General features: G+C 37.6%; 1 protein-coding gene across 4 annotated transcripts in view; it reads right to left on the bottom strand.

Moving 5' to 3' along the window:
* The window catches only part of efr3a (EFR3 homolog A (S. cerevisiae)), a 58,562-nt gene that overhangs the window by 14,103 nt on the left and 28,735 nt on the right, over positions 1-15,724 (bottom strand). For all 4 annotated transcript variants that reach the window (XM_067452553.1, XM_067452552.1, XM_067452551.1 and 1 more), the window contains 6 exons: positions 14,718-14,822; positions 4,836-4,914; positions 4,576-4,711; positions 1,640-1,807; positions 1,432-1,546; positions 719-770 (listed from right to left, as the gene is read on the bottom strand). In XM_067452553.1, the coding sequence (XP_067308654.1) occupies positions 719-770; positions 1,432-1,546; positions 1,640-1,807; positions 4,576-4,711; positions 4,836-4,914; positions 14,718-14,822 (655 nt within the window). The remainder of the gene's footprint in view (positions 1-718; positions 771-1,431; positions 1,547-1,639; positions 1,808-4,575; positions 4,712-4,835; positions 4,915-14,717; positions 14,823-15,724) is intronic.

Genomic DNA, 15,724 nt, shown 5'->3' with positions numbered 1-15,724 from the left:
TGCAATGGTAAAGCAACCGCACTTTTAGTTTCCCTTCATCATTACTAGCTAACACACATGTCGGGTTTCCATGTCTTATGGGGACTTTCCATAGACATAATGTTATTTTTACTGTCGAGCTGTATTCTATCCCCTAACCCTAAACACAGCCTTCTTTTTAAAACATTATTTCGTATGATTTACAAGCTATTTTAATCATGGGGACCGAAACATTTTCCAACACTTTCCTTGTGGGGACATTTCACCCCCATAATGTAAGGCTTACTAGGACCACAAAAACACACACACACACACACACGCACACACCTAGCTTGCTATAATTCTGGGGACCATTTACATGATGGTTTTCATACTGTACAAACTAGTATATTCTATCCTCTTAAACACACTCTACCCCTAAACCTACCCATCACATGAAACATTTTCAAAAGAATGTGGCATTCTGTATGATTTATAAGCTTTTGTACCCATTGGGCTATTTTGTACCCATCAATTTAGGTTCCAACAGTGACACGAGTCCCCATGAGTCTGTATGCATTCAGGTTGAAGTCCCCACCAGGATATAAAACATGTCACACACACACACACACACACACACACACACACACACACACACACACACACACACACACACACACACACACACACACACACACACACACACACACACACACACACACACACACACACACACACACACAAAAGAATAGAGGTTTACCATAATGAGAGAACTTAACAGCATCATCTGGATTCTCTTGGTGCCCTGATGTCTGAGAACAGAAGAGAAGAGAATTCAGAATCTTCAATATGAATAGACTCAAATCACAGTACACTGGAAAAAGGTATATCAATGGTGCCTGGATGTTGTGCTTTATCATTTTCAAATTACCATTTGCCAAGCTTACCATTAAATTTCATATTTGAATCCACCAACGAAATCCGACAACAACGGTCTCATAATTTTTGTTCTTAAACGCTCAATTCATGACAAAAAACTCAAACGGATGTTGCAGTGACGCAATTAATTTTCCAATTGCCGATTGGCATTTTTATTTAGAAGGCGGGACTTATTCCATCATATTGGGCTTTGCACTTTCTCCTATTTATAGCAATATGAGTGCACCGTCTTTGTATATTGAAAGTCTTTGACATTACTTGAGGTTATTCACGACAAGTAAACAGTTATGCTATACAATAAAAAAACAAAAAAACTAATCAAGGACACAAATGAAATAAACAGTGCTTGAAGTCTGTAACAGCAATACTTTATCCTCTCTGTTTACACTCACTGAAGACAAACTATTGACATCCCAGATTGCATGTTTCAAATGTGCATGTGTCAGTTTAGCAATCAGCGCAATCATCATGGATTTCTCCAAACACTACAACTGCCGCGCCGATAATTACAAATGTAGAGTCGCACTGTCCTACCCGATCTTGACGGTGTCCAGCGTGTGGCACGGCGTGCCATAAACAGGCACCTTCCCCATAATGAACATCATCACTTCTGCTCTCTGATAATCAGGAAGATTTCCTCCAAAGAAACCTAGACATACACATGAATCCATTTTATTGAACTGATTCAGTGTTTGGACATCATGAAAGGTCAGATCTTAGTGAGCACACAAAGCATGCTCACCGATTGTTTGGATGATGGCATTTTGGACAATCCGTTCCTCGCTCTCTTTGGTGCGGGTGGAGGAAAGGCTGCTTCCGGAGTTCCTGCGGGAACAGTCGCCCAGCTCAAAATCCACACTCATGCGCAGATGCTTCAGCAGGGTGTTGAAGACCTCTAAGACCGTGGGACCTGAGAATACACACACAGCACACAAAAGTAATTATGCAGAATTACGCATAATTCTCACACTCAAAATGTCACAGATTCTGTCTGGGCCTACTTAAGCACAATAGGATACATCAGCATGTGACTCAGGCTAGACACAGGAACTAAAGAGCACTGCTAGGGGGCGCTGCAGTTACTCAACACAGCAAACCCATCAAACCTTCAGCCAATCATCAAATTCACATCCTTCAATAATCAATATACTATAAATACCACATGACGGGACCCTAAAAAGTTCACTAAGTTAACATACATGCACCCAATATAGTGAGTGCCTGAAGGTTTTGATCGGATGACAGCCGTGTTTGTTAACATACCCAACCACAGATTGGGTGGTGATGAGATGGGACTGAGAAACGTGTAAGCATTGTTTGGGTTAGGAGCAATATGACCTGTGAGAGAAAACAGATTTCAGAAAGAAGAGACGGAATAAAGAAAAAAGACAATGAGGAATGAACATCAGGAGAGATGACGAGATGAAAAGGGGAAATGTGAGCAGTAGTTTGATATTTTTGGCGTTCTTTTTGTAGTTGTAGTGACTGACAAATAAGCAAAAGAACAAACAGAATAAGAAAATAATCATCTAAATAATTAGAATAAAACAACAACAGGTAGAGTTTAACGTTCAAAAGTTTGTGGTTAGTACGATTTTTTCTTGTATTCAGCAAGGACACTTTGATAAACAATAAAAATGGATTTTCATTTTAAACAAAATGCTGTTCTTATGAAATTTCACTGAGAAAATTGCAGCAAATCAGCATATTATAATGATTTCTGAAGGATCATGTGACACTGAAGACTGGAGTACTGATCCTGAAAATCAGCTTTACATCAGGAATCAATTTCATTTAAAAATATAAAATGAAAAAAGGTTTATTTATATTATCGTATTTTACAATATTACTGTATTTGTGATTAAATAAAGATAGCCTTGGTGAGCAGAAGAGACTTGTAAAAGCATCAAATGTAAAAGTAGATTTATACATTTTGTGAATAAAAAAACTCCCAAGATCCTAGGATTATTTAATATTTCAAGTCAAATCAAGTCCTCAGTTTGTGTATTTTTATCTGTTTTAAGCGTATCACTCAGACTACTTCATCTCTCCTCAAAAAGCCACACAATTTAAGTTATCATCAATGTCAGTAGCACAAACCAGGCACGATGGGTTGTGACAAAGTTTAATTCTTATGGTAATGGTTTGTAAACCACACAAAGTACGAACAATAATAATCACAATGCATGTCGTGGTATGTTTGTCATAAGGTATGTATACACAACAATGATGTATTAAACCCTTTGCATTTTCCATGTACAGACGACACCATTGTCAAAACGATTCCTGTTCACATAAATCTGCGAAGTTAGTGATGTCACTTTGTAAAGAAACACTATGTGCCTGTAGACTGACCACATAGGTGAAGGGTGAACCAACTCTTGGGTAAGGCTAGATGTGATCCCTCCTTAAAACATCCCTACACATCCCAGCATAAACGCTCTTTATTAAAGTGGTTATGTTCACAAACCACTATAATATGAACAGGGAAGTATATGCGTGATTTGGCATGGCAGCCAGTTAGAATAATAAATAGCCTAACCATTGCCTTAGCCAATGCAGCAAAACATGTTTTCTTCAATTTCTCAATGGATTATCGCCTAGACAGCGTGCATACAACTGTTCCCTTAAGCTGTCACCATAGACTGTAAAAAAATGGACTACGTGTCTGCGACGTCACCCACAAGTTACTGAAAAGCAGTTCTGAAGGGTAAAGTAGAGACGAGCTGGCCGTTGCCATCTTGCCAGCGCGTCATTGTGTGTGGATAACTGACAATGGGCAAAGATGCGGGACGTGGGCAGAGCCGAGGTGCTGCGATGACTAACATACAGCGAATAAATGGCTATATCCACCTGTCACTCAAATTGGCCACTCCCTTCATAACCGTTCAAAACTTCGTTTTGAAATCGGCCCATCACTATATAAGTCGTCATTTAGTTTTTTCTACACAAAAACTATTCTCGTCACTTCTTAAAATTCTTGTAGAGCCACTGTAGTGAGATGGGCTTTGTAGCGACGTCTTTAGTGCCTTTTATGGGTCTTGAGAGAGGAAATGACATTGGTGTCAATGGAAGCTTGTCTGAGCCGTCGGTTTTCAACACAAATATCTTCATTTGTGATCCGAAAATGAACAGAGGTCTTACGGGTAATTAATGACAGATTTTTCATTTTTGGGTGAACTAACCCTTTAAGTCTCTTCTGTATTGGCTTCAAGAGAAACTGCGGAGGTTGCCGCTTGGCTGTCACTCATCTTCATCGCAATCTCACAAAGTTCTACATGTGAAATTATAACGATGTCAGCACTGGACAAAAACTCTGAGTGACGGTTTGAGTGGTGAGGGGATTCTCTAACTTAAACACCTGATTGGCCATTGCATTCAAGAAATCATCAGATATGTTTGTGATTGGCTACATTGCTCAACAGTGCAAAAATACTTTGTTAATAAAAAAGCCTAATTATATTAGTTTTGGCGCTCTCAAAAACACAATCACCAAATCTGACCATGTGTATTAGTTTATGATAAGAGAATTCACGAGAGTTCACCTCATGCACTGAACAAAACTCTGGTATTTTAGCGATTACTAATCTTAACGCCTCTGATTGTTCATTGGCCAAAACGCTTAAAAAGGTGTATGTTTTTAGTTGAAAACTGTCGTGTGTCAGTACTCAGTCTTACCGATGGAGCCCTTGGCTGCTATGGCAACCGTCTCCAGCAGCACCTGAACGATACCTGCCCTCACACGTGGGGTGTTCTTACTGTGGGTGTCAAGGTGAGACAACACTTGCTGGATCACATGGTGAGAATGTTGTGCCTGAAACACACACACTTCGTAAAACATGCTGTAGAAGTGAATTGAATTTACTTTTCATTATCATTAAAAGCTCCGTGTCACAGGATTAACACAAAGAGATGAAGTGAGAACCTGTTAACTTTACCTGTATTGAGTACATGATTATCCGGAAACAGGAAACAGCAAAATCGTTCGGGTCCCACAGGCGATGGTTGTCTAAATGCCTAAAGGAAAACAATGCTGTTTTACACTATGGCCACTTATAAGGCAGCATATTTAACTAAATAGTCATGCATAATTTTATTCACAATGACATGCACCCCTTCTGTGTTTATCAAAGATTTAGAAAAACATGATATTTTCAGCTACCAATACTGTTGAAGTGGTCTCAGTTCTGTTAAAATTCACATTTAAATACAAATTTAAATCAACAGAATTGACCCGTAGCTAAGCTTTGGCTTAAAAATGCTACTGTCCCTTTGCCATACACAAAGGATGTTTTGCTCTATGGAGGATGCGTGTGATGTTTTTTATGCAACATTAGGGAAATTATCCAAAAATATGTTAAAATGTTTTCTTGTAAAATAATGACACAAGATACCCAGAGATAAAACAAGTGGGTTTTTTTGTCTCCTTTTCCAAAACTTTTAATGAATCTCCCAAAAGGAGACCAAAAATATTTTTTCCCTCTACTGCAATTAGATTAAACATTGTCACCCCTGAATTTAGACTCTGCCGTTTTTAATCATGCGGCTGTGTAATTGGACAATTTCTTTGTAGAGCTTTTTATCTTCTGCTTCAATAGCCCAATTTATTCCATCCCATTTAAAATCTAAACAACTACTTCCACTTTTACCAAAAATCTCCAGTTTATTCTTATGGGCTGCTCTGTAAAGCATGCCTGAGTTTAATACTTGTGAGTAGAAAGACTGATTAAAGGAATAGTTCACTTAAAAATTCTGTTTTTATTTACTCACTATCATGTCATTCCAAACCTGTATAATCTAATTTCATCTGCGGAACTCAAAAGAAGATTTTTTTTATCCATATATATTGGAAATCAATGTCAAACCAAAATTTGCACATTTTCTCACATTATCACAGTTTATTTGCTATAGTTTAGAACTAAAAGTTAAACTTTGTCAGAACAATTAATCTTGATAATGTCAGATTACTTTGATGGAAAGGTATGTAATGGATTTACATCCACCAATCAGCCATCAGCTGTTAAATTTAAGTAAACAATTAGATAATACCAATTTAGGTTGACCTATTACCAAGCAATGCTTCATTTTGTTCAGTCTGTGGTATAAAAGGTTGAATCAGCAATTAAAGAAAAAAGAAAAAAACACTCAAGCAAAACAGTCAGGTCAAAGTGATTTTGGTGCCAAACGTATTTAGATTTTAGTGGTAGTCCACTGTATGTGTAAATTAACTATAGTGCCCTGCACCCACTAGTAAAAAATTATATCTGGTGTTTGAATAATATTTGGTTTGAAAATGTTTGTATTTTGCAGAAGAAAAAAGTCATACAGGTTTGGAACTTAAATTCTATTAAGTTTTTAGAGTCACCATGTAATCAAAATGGACAATTCCTATTTTTTATGGAATATTGCCATAATTATTATTATTGCTTCATCTGCAATATCTTTTTTTAATTTTTATTCACGTGCCCTCATAATCTTTAATCAAAATAACTTCCTCTCTCTCCTTTAGTGACATCATCTTACAGGATAAAGCAAACCACAACGATCCGGTTAATTACAGATGGACAAAATCAAGTCCTGCTCTTCCTTTTTTCTTGATCGAGAAGCCGTCTCACTAAAATACACACTGATAGTCGCACCTCATGTGGAAAAAATATATGCACCAAATATATGCACAAGTTTCTGAGAGTTTTTTCGAGTATGGCTCGGCTTGACGTTAATAAGAGCGGAAGGTCCTTGTATGGGCCGTACGGGCTCTTCTCCCGGTAGGGTGCGCGCGCACGTGACTAAAGCGAGAGAGGAAATGCACGCCCATAAACACTCCGCGCCGCGCTCCACTTTATTCTTATGGGTGATATCAAGCGACTTCAACGCTTCAGCACAGCATCCCGGGAAGGCAGCGCTGGATTTGAACCGATTTGAACGCAGAAATGACGGGAAGCTTCACAACATCGCTTCAGTCGTGTTGCAAAAGTGGATTTCCACGGTCACTGCTGTCACAGGACTTCACCAAATCATACCAAAGAAGTGTGTTTTTGACGGAGCGGTCCCAGCGATAAAGGTTCGGTCCTGCTTTGGAAGCAGGCGGTGAGTAAAACTGCTTCAAATGTCTGTTATTGGCTATCGTCGGGTGAGTAAACATCAGTGAACGACACGATCGCGTGCTTCGTCATTCAAATGCGCTAACGGACTCCATTGTTGTTCTGTATAACGTTACACTAGTCTGACGTGCAAAACCGCTTTGCTTGCTAAGGTTTGCGCATACAATAGTCCATAAACCGAATCATGTCCTCATGAACTGCGAGTAAACACACACAAATGTTGACAGGTCACTAAATATAGTCCATACCACAGAGACGGACGTCCTGCTGTTGTTGCTTCTCCTGTTCAATTTATTTCAGCCTCCGGATCTGATTCTGGATCATATATCTATTAGCTGAGATCGATAGCCATGGGCTTCTCCACGCTTGAGGACGTCACCGCTTTGTGCGTGTTCATCATTCTTTAGCTCCGCCCACACCATACGCCTCCAGCCGCTCGTTTTTTTCCGGAAAGACTCGGTACAGACTATATTTCTTTTAAAAATATAATAAAACTAAAGACTTTTTGGAGATATGAAGGATGCAATACTACTCTATAGGTACTCAAGATTGACATGAGATTGACTGAAACTAAGTGTTTCACCCCCCTTTAAGGATTTGCCTGTTTAAATCCAAACAGCGACTTTTTTGTGTATGATACAATAAAAAAGAAAAGACTACCGCAACTTCAATTTCAAGCTGACTTTAAAGGTTCAAGTGCAAGGCCACAGACTACTACGTTTAATGCAAGTGTTTGGAGTTGATTCTCGCACATCATACACGGCCGTTCCACTCAACAACAGCTGTAATGCGGAAAACTTGAGCATTCCTGCGCCGCAACACAAATCCTGTTTCCACACCTTTATCTCTCCTCTTTTCCGCAGTCTGATCTAACTCCAAAACCTCTATGCCACCATCCTCTCCCTTCCCGCTGTCGCCATGGTAACGTCAATCTGATCTCACCCCCCATCCGATGAGAGCTATTTTTAACACGCCTGAAATCCCCCTCCACCCAAAAAAAGCTCTCGCTGTCTGTCTCGGGCGATCACCAGCTTTACGTGTGTATCAGAGGTACAGATATCTACCCCGGAGCTCAACATTCCCTCAAAACCTCACACAAGTTAAATAAATACAGCGCACACAGCGAAACAGTTTAATCAGGAGAGAGGCAGAGTGTTAGAGAAAGAGCGAGACGAGAGACGGAGAGATGTGAAGGTGAGGGAGCGTGATAGAGAAAGAGACGTGCTTGAGAGCCCCTCGGCGCTTTGATATTCTCTTTTTACAGACATCTCACTCAGCGCTAATTGGCCAATGACTGAGATGAGCCAAAACGGCCTCATTAATGAGCCCTGAGAGTGTCTGCACATACACCACACACGCGCACTGCATACGGCTGCAAGAGTCTGAATTGTGTGCTAATAAGCTACAGATGGGAACCGGGTCGCAGCAGTCAAACCAAGAGCTCATTTACACACAACGCCAAAGTCAAAGCAGCTCTGAATCTAAAGTTTCACCTTCAGCCTCCATTAAACTCACTGATAGACCGACATTCATACACAGACCTATAGTAGAGCATTTATTCTTTCACTTACAACACATAAATGCTAATATTCCTAACACATTGCTCTAATTCGATTGGAGAGTCACTGTCAATTTGGAAGCGAATCTACACTACTGTTCAAAGGTTTCAAATAATTACGATTCAGTATTAATTATTATAATACATTTTTATTATGTTTCTTGAAAGACGCTTCTTATGCTCGCCCAAGCTGCATTTATTTGATCGAAAATACAGTAACGCAGTAATATTGCTGTGAAATATTATTACAATGTAAAATAACTGTTTTCTATGATAATTAAATATTAATATATCTATACTATATAGTTATATATTACGTTTATCTCACATAATATATCTATGTTAAAATATAATATATTTTAAAATGTAATTTATTATGGAAGCCCGTTTCCGCCACCAAGTAAAAAAAATAAAAAGAGTAATTGGGACTTTTTATCTCACAATTCTGACTTTATTCTCACAATTGTGAGTTATAAAGTCAGAATTCTGTGATAAAAAGTCTGAATTCTGGAGATACAAATTCGCGATTGGGTGATATAAAGTCACAATTCTGATTGAGAAAAAAAGTCAGAATTGTGACTTTATATCACGCAATTGCGAGTTTATATCTCAGAATTCTAACTTTATAACTCGCAAATGTTAGAAAAAAGTAATGAGAGATAAAATGTTGCAATTACTCTTTTTATTTAGTGGCAGAAACGGGCTTCCAAAATGTATTCCTGTGATGGCAAAGCTGAATTTTCAGCATCATTACTCCAGTATTCAGTGTCACTTATCCTTCAGAAATCATTCTAATATGATGATTTTGTGCTGCATTTTTTATGAATCGTTACTGGTGCTCAAATATTAATAATTGTTTATTTTATAAGCAATGTTAAAAACAGTTATTGCTGCCTAATATTTTTGTCATAACATTGTCAAAATAATATTTGTTTAATTTTTCTGTAATCGTAATTATTACCCCAAACTTTTTAATGGCAGAGTATCAGTTTACACAAAAAATATTGATAATAATATTAATAAATGTTTAAATGTTTCTCGAGCATCAAATCAGCATATTTGACTGATTTCTGAAGGATCATGTGACACTGAAGACTGGAGTAATGATCAGAGGAATAAATTACATTTGAAAATATATTACAATTATTATTATTTTTAAATTTTAATAATATCTCACAATATAACTGTTTCACTGTATTTATGATCAAATAAATGCACCCTTGGTGAGCATAAGAGACTTCTTTCAGAAAAAAAAGATTCATAATTATTCCACACTTTTGTTTGGTAATGTATATAGTAATTCTAATAAACAGATTTTGAAAAATAGACAGTTTAATTCACATTTCAGTGCATTATAAACCCTTTTTGTGGTTTTATTGCATCAAGCTCTGCGTCATAACGAAATAGTCATCATTAGACCATTCCCTCGCTTCTAAAATGACCTGGAAATGACTTCAATGTTCCTCTACACTTGCCTGGATGTGCGCTGCATGAAACAGGGGAACATTAGTGCTAATGGAGGGGAAAAAAACAGTTCTAATATGATATATGAGACATTCAAGTAATAAGCCACAAGAGGACCAGCTACAGAGATCTTACTATAGTTAAGAGGCATTAAGCATGATACCAAACGAGTAATGAATTTGACTGATGTGCATTCGCAACGAGGCTGACATTTCAGCTACAGGCTTCTTTTGATAAAGAGATCTATTAATTTATAATATGTGGTTGTACTTCAATATTTAATACTGCTAAACTAATTCTAGCTGCATGAGAATAATCAATACTGCATTCATTGTGTACTGTCTGCTTGTGTAATACAGATGGCTTTTTCTGCTTGTCCAATTTAATTAAAATGAGCAGACACCATTTTTGCACATTTGATCGTGCATGCAATCTATAAAATGAAAGCTTGCTTAATTTGCATTGAGATGAACAATTTTCACTCTTATAGTACAGAAATCTAGATCCAGACTGACAGACACACTGGAAAATGATGCGTGCCTTTTTAATCCAACATCATCCGTCCATATAGCTCATTTCATTTAGTACTCTGATAAATTAAAATATGGTTATTTCCTTAATTATTTTTGTATGGCAGGGGGTGGGGGAGGGGAATCAATAGCTAATATCTGGCTGTTTATAAATGGCCAAAAATGAATTTAAATATGAAACATCATTATGCAGTGATGTATAATAAAGTAATATCTGAATACAAAAATCAATCTTGATCCTTTTCCCTTTATTACATCTTGAAATTAAGGTCAGCTAGAAAAATAAACTCCAGAGAGTTGCTTTTTGCTAAATATATGCACTATATTAAATATTACTGTAATATATGTTGAATAAATCTATCATGAAAACAAGTTATGACAGAGACCACTTAAATGTTTATATTTGAAAAAACAATGTAATTTTAAAGTTAGTATTATAACATTGTTATTATAAAACTAAATTATTAAAATTTCAATGTTTGCATACAATTTTTTTTATTAACCTTTAATATTAAATGCATCAAATAATTATAGTTACGTAACCAATTCCATGTACTGCGCTTGATATGAATTGAGATTGAAACCAATTGATTCAAAATCAGAATCCAATCATAAGCTTGTTCTTTTTGTGCTTTATTTAATTGTATTAATAATTACATAAATTGTTTTTGTTTCATTTCATAAAATATTTTGCATTAAAGCTGTTATTGGATAAATAATTATGCTATTGTTGATTAGACCCCAGCAGTCTCAATGAAATTATGAAATACTTCAAATGTCACACTGATTCACAGGATCAGGGAAAGCCAATATCAAGTGTCAAAATAACAGGAAAGTCAGTGTGCAAACAGAGACACGTGTTTGCATCTGTAACCCATTTAACACATAAATCAAGCTCAGAACAGCTGGATTCAGATCACAACCATTCCTTTAACACAAAACAGAGCCATCTGGGCGCTGCTTGCATTTTCTGCATGGTGTTTGTGTTGAGACTGGAATGAATGAATCCCATCATGCCCACAGCGTGAGAGGAAGCAGACGAGCAGCTGACGGCAGCAACGGCGTCTGGACACCTGAGCTCGCAGGCTAACGACGTGCCGTGTGCTTGTCTGAAAACATCTGCGTGTCTCCGTGCACCCTTTGCATAAAGACTATAGGGCTTGTTGAACTCATAACACACCTATTCATTTTGAAAATGTTATCATTGTGTTGGATGCTTTCACTTTTCTCTTGCAATCCCTGCTCACGGTCAACCCTGAAAAGCGATTAATGGAAACTGACATGCTTGAAAAGCTGAAAGGGCCACACATATTTCAGCCCGTGCGCTTGTGTGTGTGTGTGTGTGTGCTACAGGGATACAAGGAATATCACGATTTTAAATCGAAAAATACAATATTTTGCCAATTAATGTAAAGTGTAAAAGCTTACATTTATTGTGCGAGTAATGCATCAATGCATCATTTTAGATAAAAAAATGCAATACATTGACCATGTAAGGGATAATCCACGGCCAGCCATGCATTAAAGGTGCACTATGTAGTATTTTTGCAGTAAAATATCCAAAAACCACTAGGCCGGTGTTATATATTTTGTTCAGTTGAGAACCTACAATATCCCAAATGTTTCCAACTATTTGTAAATTGTGACAAAATTGCTATTTTAACTAAGGACCGGGACGTTTCAGCATAACGTCTGAGGAAGTCGCCTGTCAATTGCGTCATATCTGCGCTACCCTCAGTTTCGGGTTTTATTTGGCAGGAGCGCTTTACTCTTAGCAGTGTGAACAAGTGAACGCACGGAGTAACATCATAACATAATTTTCAACACACTTAAATGCATCTAATATGATAAACAGAGCTGCATTATCTCATAATCATAACCGGAAGAGCGGATCAGTGCAGGTGCCCGGCGAATGTGTCCCGTCCCGTCATAATAAAAGTCCCAGTTGACGGAAAGTGTCATAGTGCACCTTTAAAGGATTTTAATGCACGATGTAGAGGCGAAGAACCGCCCGACGCGAAGCGAAGCTTAATGATTCTTTAATGGATTTATTACAATTATTTCTGAATGACAGACAACAATGACAGTGACAAGGCAATTTTTAATTGAACTAATCATATAATTTATTTAAATGAATTAAGCAGCGTGTGAAATTAACCCGGCGTCTTTAACCACAGTTTAAGCTACTATAAAGACACATTACATTTATTGAAATGCATTAAAGGAACACTCCACTTTTTTTTGAAAATAGGCTCATTTTCCAAGTCGCTTAAAGTTAAACAGGTGAGTTTTACCGTTTTTATATCCATTCAGCCGATCTCTGTATCTGGCGGTAGCACTTTTAGCATAGCTTAGCATACATCATTGAATCGTATTAGTCCATTAGCATCGCTCTCAAAAATGACCAAAGACTTCAAAATCAAATCAAATCAAATTGGCCGCAGATCGGGCTGAGTTTACCCAGTCTACTAAATCATTACAATGGTAAGTAAAATTATACTGAATTTGTAATAACAATAATAATAATAGTACATGCTCAAAATACTCCTCCCTAAAGTTTGTTTTCCAGCTAACTAACAAGGTATGTACACAAAACGGCTTTCATGAGGTAAACATAACGTTATTTTGTATTATCGCGGTTGAAACACTGTTTGAGTGTTTACATGAGGCATTATACATTTCAGCAAGTTGTATAATATATTCCGTGCTATAACTAGTAGTAATAAAAAGATCAGATCAGATATAAAATTTGGGTGCATCATAAAATTCTAAACTAAAGCAAAGCCTATTGATATTGTTGATGATAACGATATTAGATTCCCATAGTAACACAAAAGGAAGTTATAATAATTATCGTTCATATATCATATATATTATTTATATATTAGGGCCGGGATTTTTAACATGTTAATTAAGATTAATTAATACGGGACTTTAACGTGTTAATTAATTACGCAAAAAAATAAATAACAATTTTAACCACACTTATTTTTGCACCGCGGAACGTTTTTCAATGAATGAGTGAAGGACCGATTATACTGGAACACCAACTATCGTTCACGAGTCACGACAACAACAAACCATAGTGAACATGAACGAAGAAGCTAATGAGACCGCTTTGCTTGGCCCCGTGGATGGGAAATTTTGTTTTAAAAAACGAAAGAATGGAAGCGTCGACAAGAGCATGGTTGTGTGCAAGCTATACAACAAGGAATATGCTTATCACTGCACATCGAGCCGCAAATATCACAAATATGCTTTTGCTACACTTAATGGCAAACATTGCACTGGTCTGCTGGACTGAAATAAATAAACAATATTTTGTTGATTAAGCTTATGTATTCAGTCATTATTCAATGGTACACTAAAAATCCATGTGAAAAAGGACTTCTCTTTGTTCTCAGGTCAAATATTTATATGCAATTAAAATGCGATTCATTTCAATTAATTAATTACAAAGCCTCTAATTTTTTTAATCGAGTCCCAGCCCATATATATATAAAACAAAAGACAGAGAAAATCACTCACTGCCCCTGAATTAACATAATTTTAGAGATGCACTGTTCCTTTAAGGACAAGGGTTCATTAGGCTGCGCTGTGGTCAGACCTGCTCGCATCTCATATATAAACACACACGATTTTACTTTCACTTTAGACATAACCGACTGTGTTAACCTTGTGTGTATTGGACAGCATTAGCGCAGTAAGACTACTTAGTCCAGTAATCACGTGTTTGTCAGGCGCTCGGAAAAGCGCATGTTAAAACCATGCATTAGCACGCAAATTACATTTTTAACCCGCAACGCTTTAAAACACTTGCAAATAACTTTCGTGATTGTGAATAACTATAGTGTTCCGTGAGTATAACTCTCAGACACCAGCATTTCAAGCATGGCTAAACACCCCCTAACTTTAGTGCATATGATTGGATATTTGCTCATATCAGTGGGTAGACTTATAGGCTCACACAAACAGAGCCGAAATAAACTGAAATATTTAAAACAGAGAGAAATAGAAATAATTAATAAAGTGCAAAACCGGAAAAAATGCAATTCACAAGCGTGTATTGAATCGTGAATGCCGTACTGAATGGTTCAGTATTACATTGAGAATTGTGGCATCCCTAGTACCTACACAGTAGAGTATAGCCAAGGCAATGGTACTTACACCAGGACAGGGCGCACTGCATTGTTCATGTTGCCATAAGCAGCACGACCCAGCAACTCTCGAAAGCAACTCTCTGCCAATGAAGCGGGATTTTCCTCTCCAGCCCTGAAAAAGAGAGAGTACACATGTACTAAATTCTGCCATTAACAGTGTGTGGTAGTACGGTCTGATGTCAAATACACAAGTGTGTTAAATGATGCATTAAAGACCTGTGAGGGGAAAAAAACAGCATCACTCACTCACTCACACACACACTCACTCACTCACTCACTCACTCACTCACTCACTCACTCACTCACTCACTCACTCACTCACTCACTCACTCACTCACACACTCACACACTCACACACTCACACACTCACTCACTCACTCACTCACTCACTCACTCACTCACTCACTCACTCACTCACTCACTCACTCACACACACACACACACACACACACACACACACACACACACACACTCACTCACTCACACACACACACACTCACTCACTCACACACACACTCACTCACACACACACACACACACACTCACTCACTCACTCACTCACTCACTCACACACTCACTCACACACTCACTCACTCACTCACTCACTCACTCACTCACTCACTCACTCACTCACTCACTCACTCACTCACTCACTCACTCACTCACTCACTCACTATCTCTCTCTCTGTCTCACACACACACACACACACACACACACACACAGTCCCTTCAGCTCACCGACAGCCCATGGAAAGCAATTAACAGAATCTGACGGCCTTGAAAAGCTGAAATAACCACACAACTCTGCAGGCGCACACACATTAGTTGTGTCTATGTGTTTTCTGGAGCCAATAATAGTCTCATATCCAACCTAATCAGAGTGTTGTACATTAAAACACTGCAACAGCATACAGTGGCTATGATAAATACTAGCATACAGCTTTTTTCACAGTATATACTGTGTCATTTTATTAGAAAATTCACAATCAGCCTTAATAATAACAATTTCCCCCA

This window comes from Pseudorasbora parva, chromosome 9 (genome assembly GCF_024679245.1).
Source record: "Pseudorasbora parva isolate DD20220531a chromosome 9, ASM2467924v1, whole genome shotgun sequence".
Taxonomy (NCBI): domain Eukaryota; kingdom Metazoa; phylum Chordata; class Actinopteri; order Cypriniformes; family Gobionidae; genus Pseudorasbora; species Pseudorasbora parva.
This window is presented reverse-complemented; position numbering and strand designations above follow the sequence as displayed.